The sequence below is a fragment of the Eschscholzia californica genome, unplaced genomic scaffold (assembly GCF_041429995.1).
Source record: "Eschscholzia californica isolate CP2 unplaced genomic scaffold, dmEscCali1.0.p SCAF_1, whole genome shotgun sequence".
Lineage (NCBI taxonomy): Eukaryota > Viridiplantae > Streptophyta > Magnoliopsida > Ranunculales > Papaveraceae > Eschscholzia > Eschscholzia californica.
Genome location: NW_028238198.1, coordinates 87504936 through 87529665, shown reverse-complemented (window position 1 = coordinate 87529665; position 24730 = coordinate 87504936). Strand labels below are relative to the sequence as shown.

Here is a 24730-nt window from a genome sequence, read left to right as displayed (position 1 = left end):
AAACAACTATGACATATCATAGCTCACACTTCCCCCACATTTCATGACTAAAGCTAAGTTGTCATGAAACCAAACTCAGAAAACTAAAATTGAGTCTGCCCCACTAGAAAGTTATGTGAGAAGTGATACTAGAGTTTCATCTACTGTGAGATATCTCAACAACCAATTTCTCTACAGATAAACTTTTAGCTTACGTGAGGATTTTAATATAAAGTTACAAATTTATCGTCTGAAAGCTCGGTCCACCAATTCTTCCTCTTGCACGATTTTGCGTTGCACTCTCGAGGGTCAGAGTTTTCATAAACAACATAGACCACAGAACACACCCTTAATAGAGTTGAACCAGGCCTGACTCTATTTCAGACAAATAACCCTCAAAATTGGACTGCAAATTAGTTTGATCTTATGATTACGGCGGAAGAGATCATATTTCTATTCTTCAGATTTCTTCGATTGAAGTATAAAACCATTTCTTTTATTTTGAAATGGGAAAGAACAAGAGGAGGGCTTCAGTGCTTCAAATAATAGAAGTGTATTAATATGCCCGCCTACCGGTTGTGGCCGGGGAACACAAAATTAAATGCATCCTGAGGGCAAATAAAGATCAACACCACTTCAACTGTGCAAGCCAATTTGAATATATGTTTACAATATCAAACAAGAGGTCTTCCATGATTCATGTCTAATGAAGTCATAAAAGACTTACTTATATCATAGATACTCCGAGAAACCTTGTTTGTTATGCTTTCTGTGATTTATTAATCATATGCAAAGTAGGTAAGGTGGGCATCCTCCCTGTTTCTAGTTGATTTCATCTTATCAACGACTACCACCATGACAATTTTCCTTTGCCCATGAAGACGGTTTTGGACACAATTATCCAAACTAACATCTTTTACAGATCAATGTAAGATCTCCCAAAAATAATTATTGGATCAATTTGAAATTTCTCCAATACAAGCACCCTGATTGATTACATAAGTGTCCCCCACCCTTTACATTTACTATCACGCCGCAACCTCATATCTTGCATGGGAGTGATTTATTAGGATATCTGTCAAACTCGATTGGACACAAATGAGAACGAGAACAACTACCACCAACAGGGTTTTTTCATCCACTATCATCACTTTTGTATCAGTGATCAATCAGATACTCAAGTTTCTTATCTAGATATGGTGTCGATGTCTCTAAATAATACATCCATCCTACCATATCATACGATAAAATTTATATATAGCATTATGGTGCGTTTAACTTCTGGACTTCCCAATAATCCCCAAATAATGGTTCAACTTCTGGACTTCCCAATACTCTTGTCTTATGCAAAGTAATTACATAATTTCCCCTTATCCATGGTCCATAAAGTGAGAACATATATGGATTGAACTAAACAGGCACACAAAGAGAAAGTGTTTCACAAATTAACTGGAAAACTAATTAGTAAATCCACATATTTATCCTTTTCTTATGATGTTGCACCACTAAATTATGTAATTACTTGATCTTGTTGACGGAAACCTGACGCACATGTTAACCTCACAGTGGTGAAACCAAAATATGTAAGGTATAGATGCAGAATGCAACACAATTTTATTATACAACCCCACAATGCCGATTTTTAATGATCCACCAGTTGTACGAGAGAAACCTTACTATACATGAGGTATTTTATTTTTATAACTCCCACACAGTTTGAGATATCCAAATTCCAATGATTGATTTTCTCCTTAGATATTAGATTGGACATTCTAACTTCGAAATATTGTTACGACTTCGATAATGCTTTCGAACAAACTGAGTCACAGTGACCTTTTGTTTTGCGCACTTAAGGAAACAATTATACCATCAATTACCAACCGAGAATTAAATGGCAATTGCTTTGTTTCTCACTCTCTCCGGACAAATGCATAGATTTACCATCAATTAAGTACTCAAGTCAGAGAAGCAATTGTGGTCGAGAAGTGGTAATTTGGCAGAAGGCCACTTAGTGGTGCAATTTGAACCGTTTCAACCCACGGGTCACAAGATATCAGGAGGTTTGGAACATACCTGTTGGTTGCACCTTCCAAAAGGCTCTGCACTTTGGCAGTCAATTGAATCAACCTAATAATTGTAATAACTCTGAATCCCCTTCAATAAATGCTACTCTAACTATTTGTTTCGATCCTCTGCAACTTTTGCAAGATCTGCGTTTGAGGCTCCGGCGATGGGTACTCCCTTCGCCGGATCCCTCTTTTTCTTTGGTTTTTAGTAAGTATCCCTCTATTAATAGTATTTAGGGCTGGAAATATCACATTTTCAATAAATCTTTTATGATTCATGCCATTTTCGTTTTTGATTCATGCCATTTTTCGTTCTTTCTATAAACCTTTCCCTTCCTCTCTCTAGTACTTTCAGAAGGTGGTTAGGCTTAACATTGATGATGGTGGTGGTGTGGTGGTGGAGAAAAGGGTTGTCGTTAAGGGTGTTGATGGGGGATTTAGTTGATTCCGTGATGGTGGTGTTAGTTTGTGGTGATTAGCAATGGTGGAATTCTTAGTGGTGTGTTCCGTGGTGGTGGCGGTGCGGTAAAAGATGATGGTTATGTTTAATGATGTTGATGGTGGTGATGAAGTGATCCTCCTTCCAGGAGGAGAATTAATGAGAGATAGAGTAGATACTGAACCACAATCATCCAAGTAGTTAGGGTATAATTAGTACAGGCATTAACCAAATTCTAGGAAATCTGGGAATTAGAGACGAGAAATTGAAGAACAAGAACTCGAAATTTCAAATTCTAGTTGGATTTACTTTCAATCTGAGTGTATTGAAGTGAAGCATATTATGATTCAATTTTTTTATGTTTGGGGGATTAAGTAAGCAGGTGAAGGCGGTTTTCTACGGTGCCAACAGTTTTCCGGTGACGGTGAAGCTTTTCCGGTGGCTGAGATGGTTTTCCAGTGACGACGATGGTTTTCTGGCGACAATGGCGGTGTTTCTTTTAGTTTTTTTCTTGTTTTTTGTTGACCTATAGGGTCTTTTAATCTGTGATCTTTAGGATCCTTTCATTTTTCTTCCTTCTTATTTTCGTCAGCGTCTAGTCAATTTCTCTCAATACATGAGGCACTTTACATTCGAAGTTCTGCGAACTTACTTATGTAACTCTCAAGTATCTGGCCGAGAGGAATAACATTTTATCCCTGTAAATTTGTGATTGTATCACTTATGAATGAAATATGGTTTCGGGGTTTCAAAAAAAAAAAAAATTGAATCAACCTTCACAACAACAAACACTGTAACACATCTCAACTTAGTCATCATCATCATCATCTCCCATCACTGAATTATTCATTACCACCAAACTGGTAACAAAAAATTATTCAAATTGATTCTTGTCATAGTAGTCTACATGTGTACAAAATATAGCTTTAAGATTATTACTAGTGTTATCCCCCGTTGATTAAGAATTGAGATTCTGTCAACACTTGGGTCGTAAGCCGCTATTACAACATGTATACAACATAATAATTAATATATATTGCTTGACATATATATATATATATACCATGATAAAGCTCCAGTCTAACTTCCTAAACTAAGGCATTTCCATGTTACTTCTTGGATGATATAACCAATTGAGCAAACGAAGATGTGAATCCCTTTACGCAAATTACCAAGTTATACTTACTGGGAAAAAAACAGTATACCAATTTGGTTTCTATTGGTCATAGGATGATATACATAAGAACGAACTATGAAAATATCTCTATCTGTTTTAATTTTTCGACCACATCAAATGAATCCAAATATGAGAACGAAGATGGAAAAATAAATAAATAAATAAAGGTCAGGCAGTGACTTCCCACTCATGTTTAGGCAGTGGAAAACATGAAGACTAAAATTAGTGATTTCCCAAATCTGGTCATCGATTTAAGTCGCCAGAGTAAACCTTATACTTTTCATGGTGGTATCTAACCGATGATGATAATGGTAATAGACAGAACACATGTACACCAAAATCAAACAGTGTCTTCTCAACGTCATCAATAAAGATCAAGTACACATAATCTAAAAATAAAAGGCCTAACATGACATCCACACTATTTAAAAATCGAATCCAAAACAAATGGGATATCACCTGGAAGGTTGTAGAGTCACCATGTCACTGTCTTTTTATTTTTGCATATAACCATGGCACTGTTAGTACCTGACTTCAGGTATATTAACCAGAAGAACATGATCAATGGTAGGCTGCAGTCCACAGAAACCATGACTAATATGGTTTCCCAAATAGTCAAGAATCTAACCCAAAATAAACATGATTGTCTTAAGATTGTTGTTACTGGATTTACGGATTCGGTTCTTGACGACTGATCATATGACACTAAAGATTATATAAATATGAAATGAAAAATTAACTTATCTTATTTGATGATCGAGGCGAGTGGTCACTCTTTCCTTAAGACAATCATGTCCCCGCAACGGTGCTAACGGTCTACGGACATTTGTCTCCCAAGATACAACGATCACGTCATATAGAAAGAAGCACTACAATTCTATATGCTCCATCGAACTATCGAGTTACTATGCTCTCAAACGCGACTCTAGACGACTCAACTATTGTCTTTAAAATATACTAAAAGCTGTCCAAAAAACTTGTTTTAAAAAGAAACCAAATTAGAGTATTTATGGAGTTTGCCATGACTCTACAAGATGTCTCTCCATTGGGTTGTGACTACCCATAACTTGTGACTTTTCACAAGTACCTATTGATATAATTTTACTCAAACAAAATTTGTTTATTAAATAATTTTCCAACACTATCTCCTTTTTTTTCTAAGAAATCGACTACGATCTATATTAGTCGTCATAAGGCATTGATACATCATGAAGATGTGATAGGCACGATAACAACCCAATTTAAACCATGAATGAGAGAGGCCTAACGACCCAAACAATGCCTTAATGTTGCGGGTTGAACCGGTGCAATTAATCCGATTTGTTAGGGCGGTTTCTGAATCGTCGGGTATAAAAATCAAAAGGGTTTCTCCACTTGGAGATTAGGGCGGAACAGAAGAAAAGAAGCCAGAGAAAGAGGGCCAAAGGAACTTTTTTGAGGTATCAATTTCTTCATAGTAACTCCGCGAACCCTAATTTTCATTCTCTGTCCTGTTACCCTTGTTTCCTCCTCTCTCGTATTTCTACTATCTTATCTTCTACTCTGTATGATTTTCCTATTTCAACTATCTTCTAATCGAAGTAATTTAATTGATTGATCTAAAAAAAACAAAATTATATCGAATTAGGGCTAATTTATTTTGTTCTTAATAGATTTCATGGTTAAATTTGATAATGATTTGATTATTCTTGATTTTCTGGTTAAAGTTTTAATTTTTGAGATTGTTTTTTTATAGAATGGATCGTTACCAAAGAGTGGAGAAACCAAGAGGAGCAGAGACACCCATTAATGAGAATGAGATAAGGATAACTACTCAAGGGAGGATGAGAAATTATATCACTTATGCTACCAGTCTTCTTCAGGTATTATTCCTCCTAATTATTATAAAGTTCTTCATTGGCTTTATCATAATAATAATCTTATTAAAGGAAGTTATTTTCTTCATTAGAGTTTTAAATATCATTGATTTACATTAGGAGTTTGTTTATGTGATGGGTTGAAATAATTTTTTTATTTGCTTGTATTTATATTCTATAACGACCCAAAGATTGGCGTTTTTTTTTTGTATTGTCCGTTTTTGATACCCAAGCCGTGGCCATTCGATACGGGGTTTTGTTCTTGGCAATGTTACTTGACGTATCGAATGTTACTTGTCATATAACCCATTATGTCAAGTCCTTTCAATATACTATCTATTATTTTACGGTTTGTTATGTTACGAGTAGGTAAATGTGATTAACTTAGGAAGGCGAAGAGTTATACTTTTCTTTTTGAAAGCTAAGGGCTATACTTGGTTTCCTCTTTGGTTTATATGTACTTCTGTAAGTTAGCATAGAGTGACGTATAATTATTTGCTATGTGGGTTTTACATGTTCTAACGATATTGCAATTCTTATTTACCAAAGGAAAAAGGTTCAAGTGAGATCGTATTCAAGGCTATGGGAAGAGCAATCAGTAAGACTATAATGATCGTGGAGTTGATTAAGGTATTGTATCTAGTAAATTAATATTCACTAGGGGTTGCTGAATGATGATTTATCTTCTCTCTTCTCTCTCGCTCAAAGTTTAAAAAAAATGTTTTTTCCGCTTGAAGACAGTTTTCTTTGACAATTTGAGGCGGTGCCTTGAGGCCGCAGAGAGACTATAGCTTCAATTTCATACATTTTGACATAGTAGTAGTATTTTATTCTATTAATAGTATATTTGATTGAATTTGTTTGTAGTACCGTAGCAACTTAGTTTTTTAACAGTAAAGTTGAGGGATATGAATGTTTTCTTCGCTTCTACCCTTTTGACTACCTTTTGCATTGTGGCGTGCTCATTGATGGGCATCTTATGCGCCTTTTTAAACATTGTTCTCACACACATTAAGTGTAAGAGTCTGTCTTTATTGCTCGTATGTTTTTTCTCAACCATCTACCTGTAATGCAGAGAAGGATTGTTGGTCTTCACCAGATTACTGTGATTGGATCTACTGACATAACTGATACATGGGAACCCCTAGAAGAAGGCCTCCTTCCGTAAGAGAACTTTGAACCTTTAAAATGGATGGTCTTGCATACTCTTTTTCTTGTTTCTCGCTGTTTTTCATCATAAAGATTTGTTACTTTATGTTATTTGTACGGAAAATATTGATCTCTTCACCCTGGTTTATTTTGAACTCTACAGTCTTGAAACAACTAGGCATGTTTCGATGATCACAATTACTCTTTCTACTAAGGAGCTCGATTCCTCTTCAATCGGGTAAGCTACAAATTATTTTGTTCTGTCTGATATCTGAAATATTAATTTGAAGTCAAGAGTACGGCCCCGCCCATTGCTTACTATTTCATTGTTTTAGACTGGATCCTGTAACGTCATGCTGTTGTGAATGGTGATTCTCTAACCTTGTTGTTGTTTGCAGATACCAGCCTCCATTGCCAGCGGACCAAGTTAAAGTGTGGACGGAGATAGATTATGATGGAGGTAGTTCATATCACCCTCTTTCGCTTTTCTGATCGATATTAAGTGGACCGTTTTAGTTACTTTATACTGGTAAAATGCACAGAAAACTCGCCTGGTGGTGCTGGCAGGGGCCGTGGTGGTCGTGGAAGGGGTGGAAGAGGTACGTGCTAAATGTGATTTTACGACCATCGTAACTTGTAGACAGGAAATTTATAGTGAACACAGAGATCGCCATTAATTTATCTTCGACAATCCACATTCTTATTTTAGGAAATGGATTTGTGCGTGATTTTGGAGTGGGAGGTTGGGATAGAGGCCATGGATATGCTAGGGGTTGGGGTCGTGGAAGAGGCCGTGGATTTCGTGGTCGTGGAAGGGGAGGTTACAATGGTCCTCGTGGAGAAACACAAGATGAAGGCGGATATGATAACGATGGACCTGTTCAACACCAAAGAGGAGGCTATAATGGCCCTAATTCCACCCATCAAGACAGTGGATACGATAACAATGCGCCACTTCAAGATCGAAGGCGTGGAGGATATCGAAGGGGAGGCTATAATGGTCCTCGTGCAGAAACCTATCAGGAAGGAGGTGGATATGAGGATGAAGCACCTCAAGGCCGAGGTAATTTCAACCCCTCTCTCTCTCTCTCTCTCTCTCTCTCTCTCTCTCTCTCTCTCTCTCTCTCTCTCTCTCTCTCTATTTAGTTGATATTGGTTTCGATGAACAGGGCGTGGTCGCGGCCGAGGACGTGGAAGGGGGCGTGGTTTTAGATCGAATGGGCCAATTCCCGCCGCAACTGCAGTGGAGAGCACTTAAATTGTCCATTCTCTTAGTCCAATGGAAGAGTCTAATGACTGCTCATCTTTTTAGTGTTCTAGGTTCTCATCTCCTTGGAATGTTTTGGCTCATGAATCATCGGTAGGAAACTTGATGCGGTAGCTGCATGTTTGTGACAGCGCCCTAAGTTTTAACTATTTGTTTTCGTTTGTTGGTAGGGTTAGGAATTAAATTAGAAGTAATTTGTAGAAACTGTTGCCCTAATAGAGCAGTACATTTATTTAGTTTATTTGATTATATTTGTTCAATTTGAATGTTTATCTTACTAAGTATTACATATCCAAGGCTATAGCATAGCCTATAATCTACAAAACCCTGACAAAAATGCCACTTAACTTTAAACGTTGAGTTTGCTATATTATATCTCTGGTGGTCCAGGCGAACTGGCATTTATTCTCATCTGTCTCCTTTGGTATCCGACCCCCTCGGATTTTTTTTTCTCCCTCATGGTTTTCCTCTTCGTTTTCAGATGATCTGTGTATCTGGGTGGATCTGGAATTTGAGCAGAGGGATATTATGACATACACAAAGCGTTTAGCCATTCTTGGCGAAGACTCCATGTGCCCCTCCAAAAAAGATTGCTATTCTCCTATAGCGCCCCTCCAAAAAGGATTCCTGTTCTCCTATAGCTCAGTATATAAAATTTTGGCTGAGAATGGGCGAGTCTTTGGGCATATGTGAGTATGTGAAACCCCTTTCCTTGGCGGGAGCCTTTAAAATTGACTAGAGAACTTAATAGGACATCTAGTGGGCCTGGGCTAGGATTAGTACATTGGGCCTAGCCCTTAGATCTTAAACATGTATTTTAATCTTGGTTATCCGCTGTAAGGGTGTGGTAGTATAAGTAGGGATTCTCCCCCTTATTTGTAAATCATCCAAGCAAGTGAGTCTAAAGTGTGAGTGACTTAGGAAGCGTGCTTGTATATGTTTGTGCTTGAGAGTTGTTTAGGCAATATAAGAGTTCCTTCAACAGAAGTTGTAGTGTGGTCTTGTTAAGCTTTCTTGCTATACAGTGTGACACCAAGCTCTAGACACTGGAGAGAGATGTGAGATAATCACAGTCCCTTCACCCTGAGCGGGGTTTTATTTTGGCGAAGATTCCACTAGACCTTCAAAACACTTTGCTACTCACTAAGTTTACTTATAGTCTAGGTTCTGGACACTCTCACAAGTGGTGTGGGATTTTCAGAGTCCTCACTACTTACTAAGCTTGAGTGTTCATGTATATGTTAGGCGCCCGAGCGCTTAATTCTCACTCTCTACCTAGGGTTTTCCTCTCTTGATTGAACATTGCCCACCAATCTTCACCATTATCTCTCTCTCGTTCTCTTTCTCTCACTATCTCGTTCGCTCTCACTGACTATCTCTTTTTCGTTCTCACTTTAGATCTCTCTCTCTCTCTCTTTTATTGTAGACATCTCTATGTGACGGTGATAGAGAATATGAAGATTATGGGCCAGTGTTTGATTAAGTTAATTTTTTAAAAATAATATTTCTCCGAGAATGTGCAGAAAAATATGAATTCCACGGAGAATTGATTCCCGGAAGATTATTCTTAGGATTAGAGATACTCTCTTGCAACACTCTCTTAAACCTATATTAAGGTATAAAACTAACTGATTTGAACATCTGGCGGTTAGAGATGCTCTAAACGCAAGGAGAGAGAGAGACAGAGAGAATGGAGGAGTATTGGGAGAAAGAAGAAGAAGAAGAAGAGATGAAGCAAACGTTGGAAGGTTTACCGGAAGCGGTAGTATCGTCGATGATAATGGGGAAGTTGGATATCTCTTCAATTTGCTCAATGGCCACTACTTGTAAGACTTTCAATTCATGCGCTTATCGACACCTATCTTTCCTCCCCAATTTCGACGCTACTGTAACTACTACTACTACTTATCTTCTCTCTTTTTTTCCTCTTACCCTAGGCTAGGGTTTTCATTTTTTGTGCCCTAAAAACAAAAACTGTACTTATTATGGTTTGGTTAATTAAGTGAATATTTGTTGTTGTTTTCAGAACATTGCTCCATCTATCGGTTTGTTGATTCCCCTCTTACCTACAAACCCTAATCTTCATAGCCTCAAACTCAATTGTAAGCGCCTTGATGATTCCTCCATCAATCATATTCTCCGCCCTTCTTTGCAAAATCTTTGTTTGCAACATTGTCAAGATTTCAGCGGAAAACTACTTTATGAGATTGGAACACGATGTAGAGATCTCAGGTTCCTCCTCAAATTGCTCAAGATTCCATTTTTTTTTTTTTTTTCTGATTATGAAATGATGCTTTCTACTAATTCTCCACTTGAGTCATTCATTCAAACGGGCTCAATGGCCGTAAAGATAAATCTTCGTTTTTGAGCAGTCTGTCTGTCTGCTTTATGGAGAATAACACTATCATCCGCAAAGTTGACATGAATACCAACTTTAGAGTAGTAGTATTTGGTTTCTGTCTTGTAAATTTGTTGGTTTACTTTCTTCAGGTGTCTTTACTTGGGCTCAGTAGCTGATGGAAGAAACCGTAGAATCCATATCTCTGATCTGGAGGAGTTACTCAGTGGTTGCACCCATTTACAAGTAAGACTCACTTTTTCATCGTAAAACTTTTCCTGATGCTTATTTGTAGTATTTTTACAGTTAGTTGATGCTAGTTTATCTGTGTAGTCATTATTCCTGATGTTCAGTATCTCGATGTTCCGCCCTGATCATTTGGCTCTAGACTGGACAATGGCTTTGCCGGAACTTGTAAATCTAGAGATTGGTGAAATAACTTCAGCAATGATGATTGAATTACTTAGTCCAACTGCACAGCTTCTCCCATCTCAGTTACAACCTACAACGCTTCCCAACATTCGAAAATTGTGTATTTCAGTAGACTGCATTACAGATGCTTTGGTTGGTACAATAAGTAGATGTCTACTGAATTTGATTCACTTGGATCTTGAGGATGCACCTTTTACGCAGCCAAATGGTAATACCGACCTCAGCAACTCCGGTGTTCAAGATATCAATCAAAATGGGAGACTGAAATATCTCTCTTTGGTTCGGAGCCCACGTTTTTGCGACACCTCCTTTAGACAAGTGAATGACGTTGGCATCCTCTTAATGGCATTTAGAAGTTTAAGCTTGGAAAGTATTTCTCTTGGAGGCTTCTGCCGTGTTTCTGATGGAGGTTTTAGGGCAGTCTTACACTCTTGTCCAAACCTGCAAACGCTAAAGATCTTCCATGGGGGGATCCATTTGACGGATCTTATGTTTAACGACATTTCTGCGACATCCCTTTCTCTAACAACTATAAGCTTGAGATGGTGTAATTGGATAACTAGTCAGTCCGTGGTAAATTTAGCACTCAAGATGGACCTCAAAGTTCTAGACTTAAGAGGTTGCCGAAATTGTGACGATGAAGCCCTGAAAGCAATCAGCGTTTTGCACAAGTTGAAGACTTTACTCCTGGATGGTACATTTATCAGTGATACAGGATTTACATACGTGGGAGACAAAGTTTTACAGTCGTTAACTTCATTATCCATTAGAGGTTGCAGAGGACTTACAGACAAGTGCATTGCTTCTATATTCAACGGTTCAGACCGTGCACTTCAGAACTTAGACCTCTCTTATCTTCCAAAACTCACTGACAATGGAATTCTCTTTCTTGCTAAAGCAAAGTTTCCGATCATTGAACTACGTATGCGTAAATGTCCACACATAAGTGACACATCAATAATGGCTTTGGCTTCAATGCAAGTTAAGGAAGGTGGGTGGAGTGGGAGTGGCTTGCAAGTATTGGATCTTTACCGTTGTTCCGGGATAACACCACTCGTGTTTCCATGGTTTAAGAAACCTAATTTCCCGCGGTTAAGATGGTTTGGAATTCCAGAAAGTTTCAACAAAGAACTGATACTTGTTCTAGAAAGAAGTCGGCCGGCCTTGGAAATCGCTTGCCGCGGTGAAGAGTTGGGGAGAGGCCATTGGTGTAGTAGCTCAGATGGTTTGCATGATGGGGAAGAAGAAGTTGATGAACTCGGAAAATGGCTTCCGAAGGGTGATGTTGAAGTTGGCATCGACGATGAAGATCTTTATGAAGATAATCAAGTGGTGGTGGGTGAGAGTGATAGTAATGAAGAAATGGGTGAGAGTGATGAAGATTGAAGAATCGTTGACTTTTTGTCGCAGTACTTAGTAAACTAAGAGACTGAAGAATTTATTTCGTGAGTTAAGAGCATGGCTTTTGGAGCCGGATTTTGCTAATTATGTCTTTATGTGGGTTTGACAATACTTGTTTGGTTTATTGTAGTGATTTCATAATCACTTTGATTTTGTTTGCTATGTGATGATTTTGGTCAAATCTAATCCTTTAATGATGTTGTAAAGAAGAACAGAAGTTATACTATTTCATAGTTTTCCACTGTAAAACTGAGACCCTAACCACATTTGTTTGTAAGCTATTTTGACTAAATCGTGGATTCACCTACATCGGGTACCCTCTTCCACTGTGGGTTTAGAATTCGTTCTCATGAGGAGTCGCAGGCTTCTTCGAAATGTGATTCCTAACTCATTCTTGTGTACAAGACATCATTTTGGAATGCAATTCCTGAAAGTCGCATCCTTCGCCCCAAACATAACCTTATTGAAGTCGAAGTCCGAGGTCTGACTATCATGATGCAAAAGAGTAGTCGTGTTAATGTGTTGTGAAAAAATTAACGAAAATGAAACTTCAAGTGGGAACAAAATTGCAAAAATACTAGCTTCTTTTATTCAAAGGAGAAATGGAAATAAATAAAACTGATATAGCAGTAGTTTTCCCACTAAAACATTTCAATTAAGTGTATCCTTCGGTCTTAGCAGTATCAAAACAACTAGCATAGTCGCAACCCGCATGGCTAGACCTAAAAACCCTTCGTAGGCTCGTGTGTGAGTCTGAAAAACTCAAGAAGAAGATATTGACTTCACTGTTGCTGATCATTCAACATTAAGTTGTATTTCAACCAGTTGAATATTCCCTGTTAGGCTAGATGACTTGCTAGATGGCATGAATGAAAATGGGTCGAGAAGTTTCGTGCATTTCAAATTCCATTTCACCATTAAATACTCTATCAAGTGATGACCACTGCAAATCACAAATACAATATCATAAATATCACAAATGAAATGGATCCAAAAGCAACGGAAGAAATAAATACCTTCGATTATGATAAGATGTTATGAAGACTGATCCAGGAGAATTCTCAAGTAGAAATGTGACCGTTGTGAAAAGATTATCGAAGTCTAAGCAATAAAAGTAGTCAGTGCTACTATATCAAAAGCACGAATATTGTGTAAATGAGGAAAGGAACTAGAAATTTTTCGATCGAAACAAGCAATGAGCCATGTAGGGTATACCTTTTGCATCATATAATACATCAGCACCAAGAATAATTTTTGGTTTAAGATCGAATATAGGTGCATCCCATTCTCCCCAACTGAGTCCTAATATCTACCAAATGGAGTTCGGATCAAGATATAAACATTGGATTGGTGCATATCAAATCGTGAAAAAGAACGGGTAAGATGGTTTACTTTACAGTTGACTTCGTTGAGGTCACAAACTCTTCTCATGTTTTGAAGTACCTGAAGTTTAAAAAAAATCACATCTCACACAGATACTACCAACAAATTTAGATGTTATTAGCATTCGAAGATACAATTTTGGATCACAAATTAAACAAGTTGTTAATCTTTAAAATTTGACTTGACATGTCCAAAATTTAGACAAAGTGGTTTTTGTTTGTGCGAACTCTGCTTTCATTCCCACCTCGCTTCTGAAAACATGTTAGATTAAGAAGTATCAAGTTCCATTTCTTATGTTCTGTATGAGAATTACCTCTACTCTGGTGGAATCATCTGTGAGGGTAACGTGGGACCCAACTTTAGCAGCAACTAGTCCAGGCAATGAAGTTCCAGCTCCAAGCTGTTTCATGAACAAACAAATAGGATGCTATCAAATAACATCCTAAGGTCCTGGCCACCCCACCTGTAGCTCAGGCTCCGGACAATACTCTAAGCAATGTGTGTTGATATGTTAAATTTGTGGTCATCAAACTAAAAAACAATTGGTAATGAGTGGGGGACGACTTAAACATAACATTCTTGGTTGCTATATCGTCCTTCTCCCACGTGGGACTATTTTCACAATCATTTGACAATATAAACTAAAGGGATAGGAGGAGGAAGAGTGAGAAAGGCATATATATACCTCAAGAACAGAGATGCCACCAGAAAAGCGTGATCTTTGTTGCCAAACATACTCTGCTAAAACAACACTACATGGCCATACAAACATTCCATACTCTTCCTCCATATTCTCAATGATTTTAATGGAGAACTCACCTTCATCCAAGGTTTCATCTTCAAACCCATGGCTTGAAATTGTTGTCATTTGTTGTATTTGGTCAGTAGTTCTTGATGAAGGAGACTCATGTTCTTCCATTAGTGACAAACGTTCACAGACTGATGAGGTAAACAAGCAGCAAAGGTGTTCGTAGAAAGTCCCGAATCCGTTTGCCTTTTCTTGTTTCAATAAACTCCGAAATCCTAGAGGGCTCAGGTTCAATTCCTAGCGTAGGTGGAACCCATGGTCTTGGGTTATTTAAGATATAAATAAAGTAATTTGATGGGCTTTAGGCCTGGTAGGTTATCGTATTTATCATATCTTTATGATGTATCAATGTTTTTGTAATAACGTTATAATTACACGATAATCTAGTCTTATAGCTTGCCGATAACGATAATATGTCAAATAAATAGATGTGCTTTTGGTGTCCATTAAAGTTTTATTCTTATTGAAAAACTGATATTCGCACTACGAAGAAATATATAATCCGCAACAAAGTGAAAGAAATGAGAAACAACAATTTCGAACAGTTCAGACTTTAGAGTGATGATCTAGTGGTAGTAGCCATGTCAATGACGAATCGGTAACGGACGTCATTCCGAGCGAGTCGGTCCAACGCTTCATTGATCTGATGTGGCTTCACCAACTCCACGTCACATGTGATATTGTACTTGGCACATACATTAAGCATCTCCTGCGTCTCTTTGATTCCTCCTATTATGCTCCCTTTCACAGTCCTCTTCCCTACACCAAATTCAACCATTACTTCTATTATTGTGTCTCTTTTCGTCAACGATATCGGAACTATCTTATATTGTTAGAGCGCAGTTAAAAATCTCACCGAAAATTAAAGGAAATGCAGGTAATCCAATGGGTTTATCTGGTGCACCAACTATCGACAATGTCCCGTTGACTTTAAGCAGTTCTAATATTGGCCCAAGAGAATGCTCCGCCGAAACTGTGTCTATTATGAAATCCAATGTCCTTGACCCTGCCTAATACCATCCAAAATGTAAAATCAAACTGTAAATATTAATTTTGAATTGCATCGAAGTGGTATTAGATCGCTAAACCGTGCGGTGCCCTTAGTACTACATCCGAACAGAAAGGGAAAAAGACAGAGAGACGGACGTTCTGGGCATTAATCCACATCCAACTGTTGGATTCACTCCAATTTATCTCTCTTGATGAAATTGGAGTGAATCCCAACTGTTGGATGGAGATTCACGCCAACTTCACACCCAAAACGTCAGTCTCCATATCAGGGTTGTATAGAAAGCTTACCTGCATTTGTTTAGAATTGGTGCTGACGATAAAACTGTCGGCACCAAGGTGCAATTTAGCTTCATTCTCTTTGGAAGGAGAAGTGCTGATAACAGTGACATGGTGCCCGAATGCTTTCCCGAATTTAACTGCTACGTGTCCAAGTCCACCTAAGCCGACAACACCGATTTTCTTACGTGGACAGTCGATTAGGTTATTGTCTTTGAATGGGCTAAACACTGTTATTCCAGCGCATAATAGTGGTGCTGCCGCATCCAACCGCAAGCTTTCTGGCACTTGCACCACAAACCTTCATATAATCAAACATTTACAACTTAAGAGTAAGAGAGAGTAAGAAGAAAGAAGAAATATTTTTTATTATAAGTTTGAAGGTTACTGAAAAATTTGGTTGGCAGGCAACTTTCATCTGAGAAGATGATGAGGTGACGAGAGAGATGATGAAATAGAGGAGAGAGAGGGATAGATGAGGTGGATTTCATGTTTTTAAAGTTATTGAAACCTAATAGCATTTTGGCCCCAAAGAGTACTTCTGGAAACAGTTCAAATTTTTTTACTCATGAGAGCTAAATTGAGAGACGACAAAAAGATTTTTATAGTGCAATCATTGAGTTACTTCACAATTATAAAAGATGTACCTTTTGTCAGCAACTATCATATTGGAGTAACCACCATAAGTTATACTACCATCCCAAAATATGCCATTGTAAGTGAATTGAAGCTTCTCACAGTAATTTTCTTGAGAATCATTGCAGTGTTCACACTCTAAACATGATGCTGCTAAACATCCAACTCCCACTTTATCTCCAATCTTGAACCCTAAAACATTCTTTCCTACTCTTGTTATCACCCCCACTATTTCATGCCTGCAATTCACCCAAATCAACAGTTTTTGTATGAAGATCTATATGTATGAGTAACAAAAATGATGTTATGTCAGACCAGTATTACGGTTGAATCCCGACCCGAGTACTCGTAGGACATAGTATCAGTGTTGTATGAGTAATGCTAGAGCACAAGAAAAACTAGACATATTCTGGATAAATATCTTATAAGGCTTGTCTTGATTCGTGGTTATGTGCACCAGAATCATCCAGAAAACAAATCTTATCAAGCTAGGTAAGATTTATATATAGTTTGAAGAACACTATAGTTTTGGGAGTTCAATTATGAATGATATGAATATACGTACTTACCCAGGGACAATAGGGTACATAGTGATTCCCCAATCATTCTTTAGATAGTGAAGATCAGTATGACACATTCCACAATACAAAATCTTGATTGTTATATCGTCGATCCCGTTTTCTCTGTTGATAATTAAGAAAAATATATTAGTTCTTATTAACTAGAAAATAATACTAGTAATGGAATTGATGAAGAAGGATTTATAAACCATTTAGTTAATTACCTCCGTTTAAAGGTGAAGGGAGTTAACTTTCCAGACTTGTCATGGGCTGCCCAACCTGTGACTGTTTGAGTGTGGTTCGGTGTTGTCTGAGACATTTTCCTCTCTCTCTCTCTCTCTCTCTCTCTCTCTTGTTTGTGTGATGTTTCCTTTTCCTTCTCAAAGTATTTATAGGAGGTATTTAGAGGAATTTGAGAACCTCATGGGTCAACAGGTCAACTCTCTAACCATTACTTGGCAAAAATATTGTTTGACCCGAAAATGGGATCGGACCTCGGATAAAAAACTGGTGTGGCCGGCGCTCATTGGTTTAGACGTGTAAAGAGAAAAAACAGTTGAACCAAGAGGAACAGATTACATCAGCTTTCGGACTGAGATCAACCTTCACTTTTAGTCAAAACTATTAATGTAAATGTATATAAATATGTCTCATTGTAATTTTGTTATTTACTGAGAATATAATTGTAAATTGTACTAAGACGACGTTCTATAAATACAAACAATGCCCTACACTTCAGGGCATCTCTGATTGCAACAACTTTCAGAAACAACAATTGTCTTGACTAGGGACTTTGACCTGACTGGGGTTCATTGACCAGAAGACAATAAAGAAACTTGAAAGAACATGCAAGTAACATTCATTACAGTTTCTATAATTTGTTTAACAAAAAAGACTAGCAAGACTTGTATTAAGAAATAGAGAATATTTTCTTTTTAATTGAATATGTTATTTAGTACTGAATTTCTTTATTTTCCAGAAAGAAAGACAAGAAAAACTAATTAAAAATTAATTAAGTAAATTATATATTTCAACAACTATTTGTCTATATCAAGTTTTTATCGTGATTATAGTGGAACTACTCTGATGTATTTGTCCTGAATATCATCCATGTGGCAATATTTGAATCCCATAAGTTATATACGTATCTTTTTTTTTTTTTTTTGTTGAACAAGTTATATACGTATCTTAGCTCAAAAAAAAAATTTATATACATATCTTATATCTACCTGTCAAGGCCATCTCAAGAGGCATATCTGATATCGTATTATCTATGTAGTAATATCGTCGTAAACGCAAGTTTAAGTGAATAAAGTTGCATGTTTTTCCTCACATGATAAAGCTTTTTTAATTTAGTTTAGTATCAATGAATAGTCAGGCCGCAAATTCTGGAGATTAGGGATGCACTGGCGTCCATGAGTAATGCAACGTGTAGTTACTGCCCAATATCTCAGAACTCTTGCGCCCAATATCTCAAACCCCTCAGCTTGACGAGGATTAAGTTTCGGATGAGAATAATGTATGGTGCTTAGTGCCTGCGGGCTTATGATATATAGTATCTAAATTTCAAAAAAAAAAAAAAATACAATGTGATAAGATCGATAACTGTCGAAATTAAATCCTTACAGAAGCGGTCCAAAAATAATCCAATTAAACTACTGCCCTAAAGTTCATCTAACAACTTTATTTACACCAAAATTCAATAAATTATGAATTTACACTTCCATAGATTAAATTTGAGACTTTCAAATTGCGGAGTAGAAGCACTACCAACAGGACTACCAGTTGTTGGCTCAATGAGTGATTGTACTCAACAGATACCCATCACAAGTCTTATAAGAAATCACCCTTGTCCCCATGTCATTAGCAACTAATTTAATCGAAAGTACTTTCATCAGAAAAACAATACTTATACCATTGATCAAATTCAATAATAACATACAAAAAATGAAAAGAAGAAGTTGGAATAACTTAAATACTCCACTTGTTTCACAACAACAAATGAGAAAGAAAAAAAAAGAAGTTGTTTTCATGCTTAGTTGGATGGGTTGCTCCTGAATGAACTCAATCCCTTGATTGCAGATGCTCTCAATATGTACTGATGATATGCTGCTGCTACTAGTGCACCCACAAATGGTCCTACCCAGAATATCCACTATTCACCATAACCAAATATTAGAATTCTCGCCATAGATCGTTTTTCACAAGTCATGAAATATTCATAATTTTCGGTTCAAATTCTAATTTTGCGTGTGATTAATTCAACCCAAAACAAAGAAAAGTAAAACAAGAAAAAGAAGTCTTCTTACGTGTTCGTTCCAGATTTTTTTGTCGTTGTAGATGACAGCAGCTCCGAAGCTTCTGGCTGGGTTAATACCTGTTCCGGTGATAGGGATGGTTGCCAAGTGAACCATGAACACGGCGAACCCGATAGGCAAAGGAGCCAACACCTGTGAAACCGTACGGTCAAAATCTAAGTCATTCTAGCTCTATTTTTTTTTTTCTTTTCGAGTGACATTGTAAAATAGTAGAAGAAAATTAAGGTTTGAAGAGTGGGATACTTACAGGCACGTGAGAGTCACGTGCACTCCTCTTGGGGTCAGTAGCGGAGAAAACGGTGTAAACAAGAACAAAAGTACCAATAAGTTCGGCTCCGAAAGCAGTTCCCTTTGAGTAACCATCCGCCACTGAGTTAGCTCCACCTCCAAGCGCATTATAGTCATGCTTCATGAAAGCCTTTACTAACCCCACTCCACATATTGCACCCAAACACTGTGCCACCATATACGCCACCGCCCGTAATAGTGATACCTTTCGAGCCAAGAACAATCCGAATGTCACGGCTGGGTTAATATGTCCACCTATTTTAAGTAACCCCATCATGTTAGAGAAAGAAACAAAGGACTAATCTAGACATACAAAGATTCATGTGAGAATAGTCCCACATGGAACAAAGGTGATCGATCTAGAAGCGAAGAAAAAAACATAGTACCAGAGCTAGGCCTAGATGTAATGAATAACAACGTAACATTGGCCTATAAGGAGGAGAGAGGGAGAATTTACCAGAAATACCAGCAGTGCAGTAAACAAGAACAAAGATCATGCCACCAAAAGCCCAAGCAATACCAAGAAGACCAACACCGTCACAAGGTCCTGTTTGTTTCTTGTGACCAATAACCGTAGCGACGGTAATGTAAAGGAATAGAAGAGTAGCAATGAACTCAGCTATCAAAGCTCTGTAAAATGACCAGAGCTTAAGCTCACCCATGCCAATGAATGGAGCTGGTGGTGGGTCTTTATAGTCTTTTCCACTGTGATGAACTTCATGATGTTCTCCCTCTTCTTTCGACATCTCTTTCTATCTCTCTCTATCTCTCTGAAAATCCCAATCTCTGGTACTGAGTTCTGATGAATGTGTGGGAAGGAAAGGGAATTTATGGATGAGTATAAGAGGGAAAGGTTTAGAGAGGAAGTGGTGAGTGTGAGTCCAAATACAGCTGGACCATGTGACCATAGGGTCCATGATTTTGACATCAGCCTGGCATGGACAAACTAACCATCCTACCAGACCCACCACTTCTTGAGCTCAACGTTTGTTAATTTTCAAGGAAGAACATCGTCAGCACGCACTTCTTGTGACTTTGCTATATGTCGCTGTTTAGTGGATGAAAATCATACAAATCATGAATCGCGACAATTTATATAGAATTCCAGTCTAGAATTTGTCTAGTTTTTCTTGTCCCATAACACTTTTCATAGCACAACTAGAATATATTTGGAAAATTTATCGGCTTTTCGGCAAGCAAGTTTGATAGTATATATTAGGAGGAGGTGGAATAGGGATGGGTATAAATATAAGGTTGAAATGAAAAGCTTATCTGTAAGGTGGGGTCATCGTATCAAATAGAATCTAGAATGGAACATAGCCAAGGATAAGGTCACGGTGATCAATCACATGCATCTTTTGGGAGTTAGTGATTTGCTTCCTCTCAACTCAATCATTTCCCTATTCATATTGATGACAGCCCAGACTATTCCAATTCATTCCATTATTCACTGTTTCCTAATCTTCCTTATTTAGTATTCTGTGGTTTACCAATATTTGGTCTAATCTTCTATGGAAAGTTTTAAAAGCCCACCCTATTGGTGTTGGGAAGTTCTATTCATCCCTCCATTTTGGTCCCTCCCCCAGCCCTCCGCTGATGTAGCAACATATCACTTGAGTGTGGATCAATTAGAGAGAGAATTGTGAGAAAACATACTCCAGTGATATGTCGCCACATCGGCGGAGGGCTGGGGGAGGGAGAAATAGAATTTTTGATTAGTGTTATAGGCGACTGACTCCCTCAAGGCAAATTTCATAGGGAGATTGCGAAGGAAAGGGGCGTGTATAACACTCATAGGCCCCTTCCTCAAAGCCCCTGTTATATTCATATCTGCTAAAACGAAAGCGGTTAGATAAGGGCATACTTTTCATCAGCCCGACAAAGTGGCAGACGACATAAGATAGTTGTCATTCAAAACCTCTTATTTAGGTCATACAGCCTTTGACAAAGCTTTGCTAGCCAATGTTGAAGTACCTTTATACTTTTCATCCAAAAAATTAGCCTGAAACAAAAAATATGGGTGACCTTTTATAGAATGGTGGAGAAGCTAGTGATATTGTCCGCGTTGGCACACCCGCGTCTCACGGTTTTAAAAAGCTTCACGGTTTTAAAAGGTTTGACTAGGGAAGAGTGCTTACCTCTTAAGAGGAGCACCACATTCCGTCTAACCACCAATGCGGGATTATTTTTACAACATGACTCGGTAATTCTGGAATGCCTTTAGAAATTGGACTCCCCAAAAAATCGCTTTCAAGGAGCGCTTATATGAATAGTGCGGGGTTCCTATGGACTTCACGATGAAGTAATAAGATTGGGCCCATGGGCACATGAAATGGGTAAAGGCTTGAAGGATCAAAGTTGGGTGAAGCTCACATTTGGCGGGATTTAAATTTAATCCGAGTGTTGTTTTTGGGGGCGGATCTTCCACTGGATCTTGAAGTGGTTGGTCCAAGAAGCTAGTAAGAGAAGGTGGTGGATATCATCTAGTCTAGGGTTCAGATAATCTTTAGGATCACAAATCTTGAATTACCCTAAAACTATTTCGTTGATGTTTGTTTGATCTGACTGAAATTGAATTATAGTACTTCTACTTGCTTCCTAAGATGATGAGTCCACCAGTGTTTCTTCTATTTTCTCAGTAAGGCCTGACTCGAGGTTCGAATGGACATATGTTAGGTCAGACCTTTTTTTCTAGATTTCCATCATGTAGAACGAAGTTTCCACCATGTCGGTGAAAATATTGAAATTTCCAACAATTTCGATGGAAACTTCATTTCATGTAGGTGGAAACTATGCAAGAAATAGTTGTAAGTGTAATTTTCGTGCACTTAATCTAAATTTTCAACATTTCTAATCAAATTTGTTGAAATTTGACTCCTTGGTTAAATGACTGATTTTTTGGGTTGATTTTGGCTCCATTTTAGTTAAGACAATTTGGATTCAGAAGAGACATACCTTATTTGATTATCGTTTGCACAAAATATATGGTGTTTCAGGAATTCTTATCTAAGCTATAATGTTCTACCTTTTTGTATTTCTTCCTGACCTCCAAAGTTTTCTTTTCAAGTCAGCATATGGTCCTTCTTCACCATTTAAGATACAGTATATTTTTTTTCTACTTAGCCTTGTTTATACGAATTCCCATCATACCTCCTAACATTAGTCATGTGTATGCATATACCTTGATCAGTTACAAAGTTAAGAGATTTTTGCTACACCTAGCAAGAGGACGACCCTAATTGTATATCTAAGCCGTCGTTTTTCTTTCACAAAAGTGGCAAGACTCATCTTGTTCATAATTGATGGAACTCAGTAACTCGCTCAACTTGTTGAAAACTAGTATGTTAGTATTTCTTAAGATATGAGTTCTTCTTGTTGTGAATTCTTGTATCACTACTCTTTCTTGGCACTTGTATTGTTTCTTTCAGTTTCCTCTTGTACTTTATTTCATAGAGCTAAACTTCATGAGTTCATTTTGGTTGATGTCTCAGGTTTCAGTCTTAGATTCCACAACTCTTTCCAATGGAAGGATCTAGTAGAAGATCAGTAAGCAAGCCAGTGATGTGTTTTTCATATCAAGAGATTGTGTGTTCGGGTCGCGTTGAAAGGAAATCTTCTTCTACTCTACCTAGTAAGTAAGAAGCTCAAATTCAACATGTTTTCTTTTTTGACTAATTTAGACACCTGAAAATAGATAAATGTCCACATGCCACTCTAGCGATCATTGATCTATAATTGTACTTCAAGGGTTACACATTTCTCAGAGATCTATGATGTTCATGTACGCCCAAATAAAACTTTCTTTTTTTCTGACAGTTTGGGTGTTAATTTGGAGTTTCAATATGGTTTTCCGTTGCCTGCCAACAACTGTAGTGAATGTACTCCAAAATTATGAAGGTCCCAAATTCATTTCTCAGCAGAAGTGTGATCGCATTATATTTGGATGCAGGGATCAGTTTGTCTGGGAGCTCAAAAATGAAATTACGAGGCATATGCATAGAGCAGTATGACATCTTTGTCATGATTTTAAGATTACATTTTCTTTTGAAATTTATACTTTGATGTATTCAATGTCAATTGTAACGACAATGTAATCGGTTCTAAAAAAAAAACAATAGATGTTTTTTGAGTTGTAAATAAGTATTAGGATTTTGGCTAACTCCTAATTTTATGGGTTAAAATCTTCTTATTATAGGTGTTTCAACTAAGAAGATAGTAAGCCTCCAGTAAATATGATTGAGAATCATTCTCAACTAGTACAAAACTTACTAATAGGGGCTAATTTGAAAAGTAATCTTAATTATATTTTTAAGGAAATGTAAAGTTTAACAGGAATCTAGGAGTAACAAAATTAGTGGGTCAACCGCCAAAATAGAAATTGGGCCTACAATTTCTCTTTTTAAGTGAGTATAAAAAGTGTCACGTCTCAAAACCCCAGAGCTAGGGTATAAAGTATAAACCAATCTGGTCGTCAATCCCACTTAGGTTGCTGGCAGACTATAATTTTATCTCCCAACAACAAAATGGGAATGAAAAAAAAATTATGAGTGGTACTATTTTTTTTGTTTCTCCCAAGGTGCTTCGGTTTTCATTTGGTTCCACTCAAAATTTTCTTCGAAAATATGGAGAGAGAGAGATAAGGGAGAAATTGTGGTGGTGGTAGTTGGATATGCTGGTCGGAGGTGAGAGAAGACTAGAAGAGGAGAAATAAAAAGTTGTGTCGCGCTTTTTGTTCGAAAATTTTGATAAATCATGACTTATTTTTATACAATTTTGTATTAATTGTTTTTGTAAGATCGTCGCTTCAAAGAAACAAAGATATTTTGCAAGATACATATTTTTAAGTGGAAACAAAAAAGAAAAATTTGTTTTGTTTCGTTCAAACACCCACCTACCCTCAATATTTTTTTTTAGTTTCTTCTTCCTTCATTTTTCCCTCTCGCCACCACTATCAACTCAAACGATACCTCTGCCACCAACAATAACAACTTTGTCCAATAACTCGGGTCAAATCACTGTTCTCCATCCTCTCCCATCGTTCTTTCATCTTTCTTCTGCCCTCTTTCTTTTTTTCTTCTCTTTCTTCTCTCATCTATTTTTTAGATTCTTTCGCTGGAATCCTCTATGGTTTTTCGGGCGATGCTTCGACATGTAAGTCCAAACGAAAGATTTCCGCAAAAAAACCCTCTCTTTCACAAAATTTAAAGTGAGCGAGAAACGGGGAAAGTTAAGGTCATGTGACACCTTGTTATAATTTAATTTTTTTTTTTTGAGAAATCGACTACAACCTTGTAATAACTTTTGGTATAGTGGTTGAAAATTCACTCTACAATCCAAAAATGTCAC

General features: G+C 37.4%; 5 protein-coding genes across 6 annotated transcripts; 2 read left to right on the top strand and 3 right to left on the bottom strand.

The window, feature by feature from the left end:
* The first annotated feature begins 4871 nt into the window (after window positions 1-4871).
* On the top strand, window positions 4872-8193 carry LOC147570727 (uncharacterized). 2 transcript variants are annotated; one of them, XM_086657260.1, is made up of 9 exons: window positions 4872-5100; window positions 5397-5523; window positions 6067-6147; window positions 6593-6681; window positions 6830-6904; window positions 7065-7126; window positions 7209-7265; window positions 7376-7729; window positions 7836-8193. In XM_086657260.1, the coding sequence occupies exons 2-9, from the start codon at window positions 5398-5400 to the stop codon at window positions 7922-7924; spliced, it is 933 nt and encodes a 310-aa protein (XP_086513386.1). In that variant the 5' UTR covers window positions 4872-5100; window position 5397; the 3' UTR covers window positions 7925-8193. The 2 variants fall into 2 exon arrangements, with proteins under 2 accessions (XP_086513386.1, XP_086513387.1); XM_086657261.1 differs by lacking the exon at window positions 4872-5100 and adding an exon at window positions 5111-5205.
* Window positions 8194-9176: 983 nt separating this feature from the next.
* LOC147570726 (F-box/LRR-repeat protein 10-like) lies at window positions 9177-12353 on the top strand. Its single transcript, XM_086657259.1, has 4 exons — window positions 9177-9821; window positions 9960-10165; window positions 10424-10517; window positions 10605-12353. The coding sequence occupies exons 1-4, from the start codon at window positions 9624-9626 to the stop codon at window positions 12087-12089; spliced, it is 1983 nt and encodes a 660-aa protein (XP_086513385.1). The 5' UTR covers window positions 9177-9623; the 3' UTR covers window positions 12090-12353.
* A 317-nt stretch (window positions 12354-12670) lies between these two features.
* Window positions 12671-14733, bottom strand: LOC147570725 (Putative methyltransferase family protein). The gene is made up of 6 exons (XM_086657257.1): window positions 14173-14733; window positions 13801-13887; window positions 13497-13547; window positions 13320-13413; window positions 13121-13205; window positions 12671-13047 (listed from the first exon to the last, which is right to left on the bottom strand). The coding sequence occupies exons 1-6, from the start codon at window positions 14404-14406 to the stop codon at window positions 12900-12902; spliced, it is 699 nt and encodes a 232-aa protein (XP_086513383.1). The 5' UTR covers window positions 14407-14733; the 3' UTR covers window positions 12671-12899.
* On the bottom strand, window positions 14730-17144 carry LOC147570724 (putative cinnamyl alcohol dehydrogenase 6). Its single transcript, XM_086657256.1, has 6 exons — window positions 17003-17144; window positions 16788-16901; window positions 16230-16457; window positions 15595-15883; window positions 15152-15305; window positions 14730-15054 (listed from the first exon to the last, which is right to left on the bottom strand). Exons 1-6 carry the CDS (start codon window positions 17095-17097, stop codon window positions 14849-14851), a joined length of 1086 nt encoding a protein of 361 aa, XP_086513382.1. The 5' UTR covers window positions 17098-17144; the 3' UTR covers window positions 14730-14848.
* Window positions 17145-18667: 1523 nt separating this feature from the next.
* Window positions 18668-20570, bottom strand: LOC147570723 (aquaporin PIP2-7-like). The gene is made up of 4 exons (XM_086657269.1): window positions 19842-20570; window positions 19344-19639; window positions 19088-19228; window positions 18668-18933 (listed from the first exon to the last, which is right to left on the bottom strand). The coding sequence occupies exons 1-4, from the start codon at window positions 20128-20130 to the stop codon at window positions 18814-18816; spliced, it is 846 nt and encodes a 281-aa protein (XP_086513395.1). The 5' UTR covers window positions 20131-20570; the 3' UTR covers window positions 18668-18813.
* Window positions 20571-24730: the final 4160 nt, after the last annotated feature.

Bases quoted from the DNA above. Each gene is read 5' to 3' on its own strand.
- LOC147570727 (XM_086657260.1), top strand. From the start codon at position 5,398: ATGGATCGTTACCAAAGAGTGGAGAAACCAAGAGGAGCAGAGACACCC. The intron at 6,682-6,829 runs GTAAGAGAACTT...TGAACTCTACAG, and splicing joins CTAGAAGAAGGCCTCCTTCC to TCTTGAAACAACTAGGCATG. The intron at 7,127-7,208 runs GTAGTTCATATC...TAAAATGCACAG, and splicing joins GGAGATAGATTATGATGGAG to AAAACTCGCCTGGTGGTGCT.
- LOC147570726 (XM_086657259.1), top strand. From the start codon at position 9,624: ATGGAGGAGTATTGGGAGAAAGAAGAAGAAGAAGAAGAGATGAAGCAA. The intron at 9,822-9,959 runs GTAACTACTACT...TGTTGTTTTCAG, and splicing joins TCCCCAATTTCGACGCTACT to AACATTGCTCCATCTATCGG. The intron at 10,518-10,604 runs GTAAGACTCACT...TTATCTGTGTAG, and splicing joins GTGGTTGCACCCATTTACAA to TCATTATTCCTGATGTTCAG.
- LOC147570725 (XM_086657257.1), bottom strand. From the start codon at position 14,406: ATGGAAGAACATGAGTCTCCTTCATCAAGAACTACTGACCAAATACAA. The intron at 13,414-13,496 runs GTAAACCATCTT...TCCATTTGGTAG, and splicing joins TCAACGAAGTCAACTGTAAA to ATATTAGGACTCAGTTGGGG. The intron at 13,048-13,120 runs GTATTTATTTCT...TGTGATTTGCAG, and splicing joins ACATCTTATCATAATCGAAG to TGGTCATCACTTGATAGAGT.
- LOC147570724 (XM_086657256.1), bottom strand. From the start codon at position 17,097: ATGTCTCAGACAACACCGAACCACACTCAAACAGTCACAGGTTGGGCA. The intron at 15,884-16,229 runs GTACATCTTTTA...GATTATATGAAG, and splicing joins ATGATAGTTGCTGACAAAAG to GTTTGTGGTGCAAGTGCCAG. The intron at 15,055-15,151 runs GTGAGATTTTTA...AATTTGGTGTAG, and splicing joins TGCATTTCCTTTAATTTTCG to GGAAGAGGACTGTGAAAGGG.
- LOC147570723 (XM_086657269.1), bottom strand. From the start codon at position 20,130: ATGTCGAAAGAAGAGGGAGAACATCATGAAGTTCATCACAGTGGAAAA. The intron at 19,229-19,343 runs GTAAGTATCCCA...ACGGTTTCACAG, and splicing joins CACGTGACTCTCACGTGCCT to GTGTTGGCTCCTTTGCCTAT. The intron at 18,934-19,087 runs GTAAGAAGACTT...TATGGTGAATAG, and splicing joins AAAAAATCTGGAACGAACAC to TGGATATTCTGGGTAGGACC.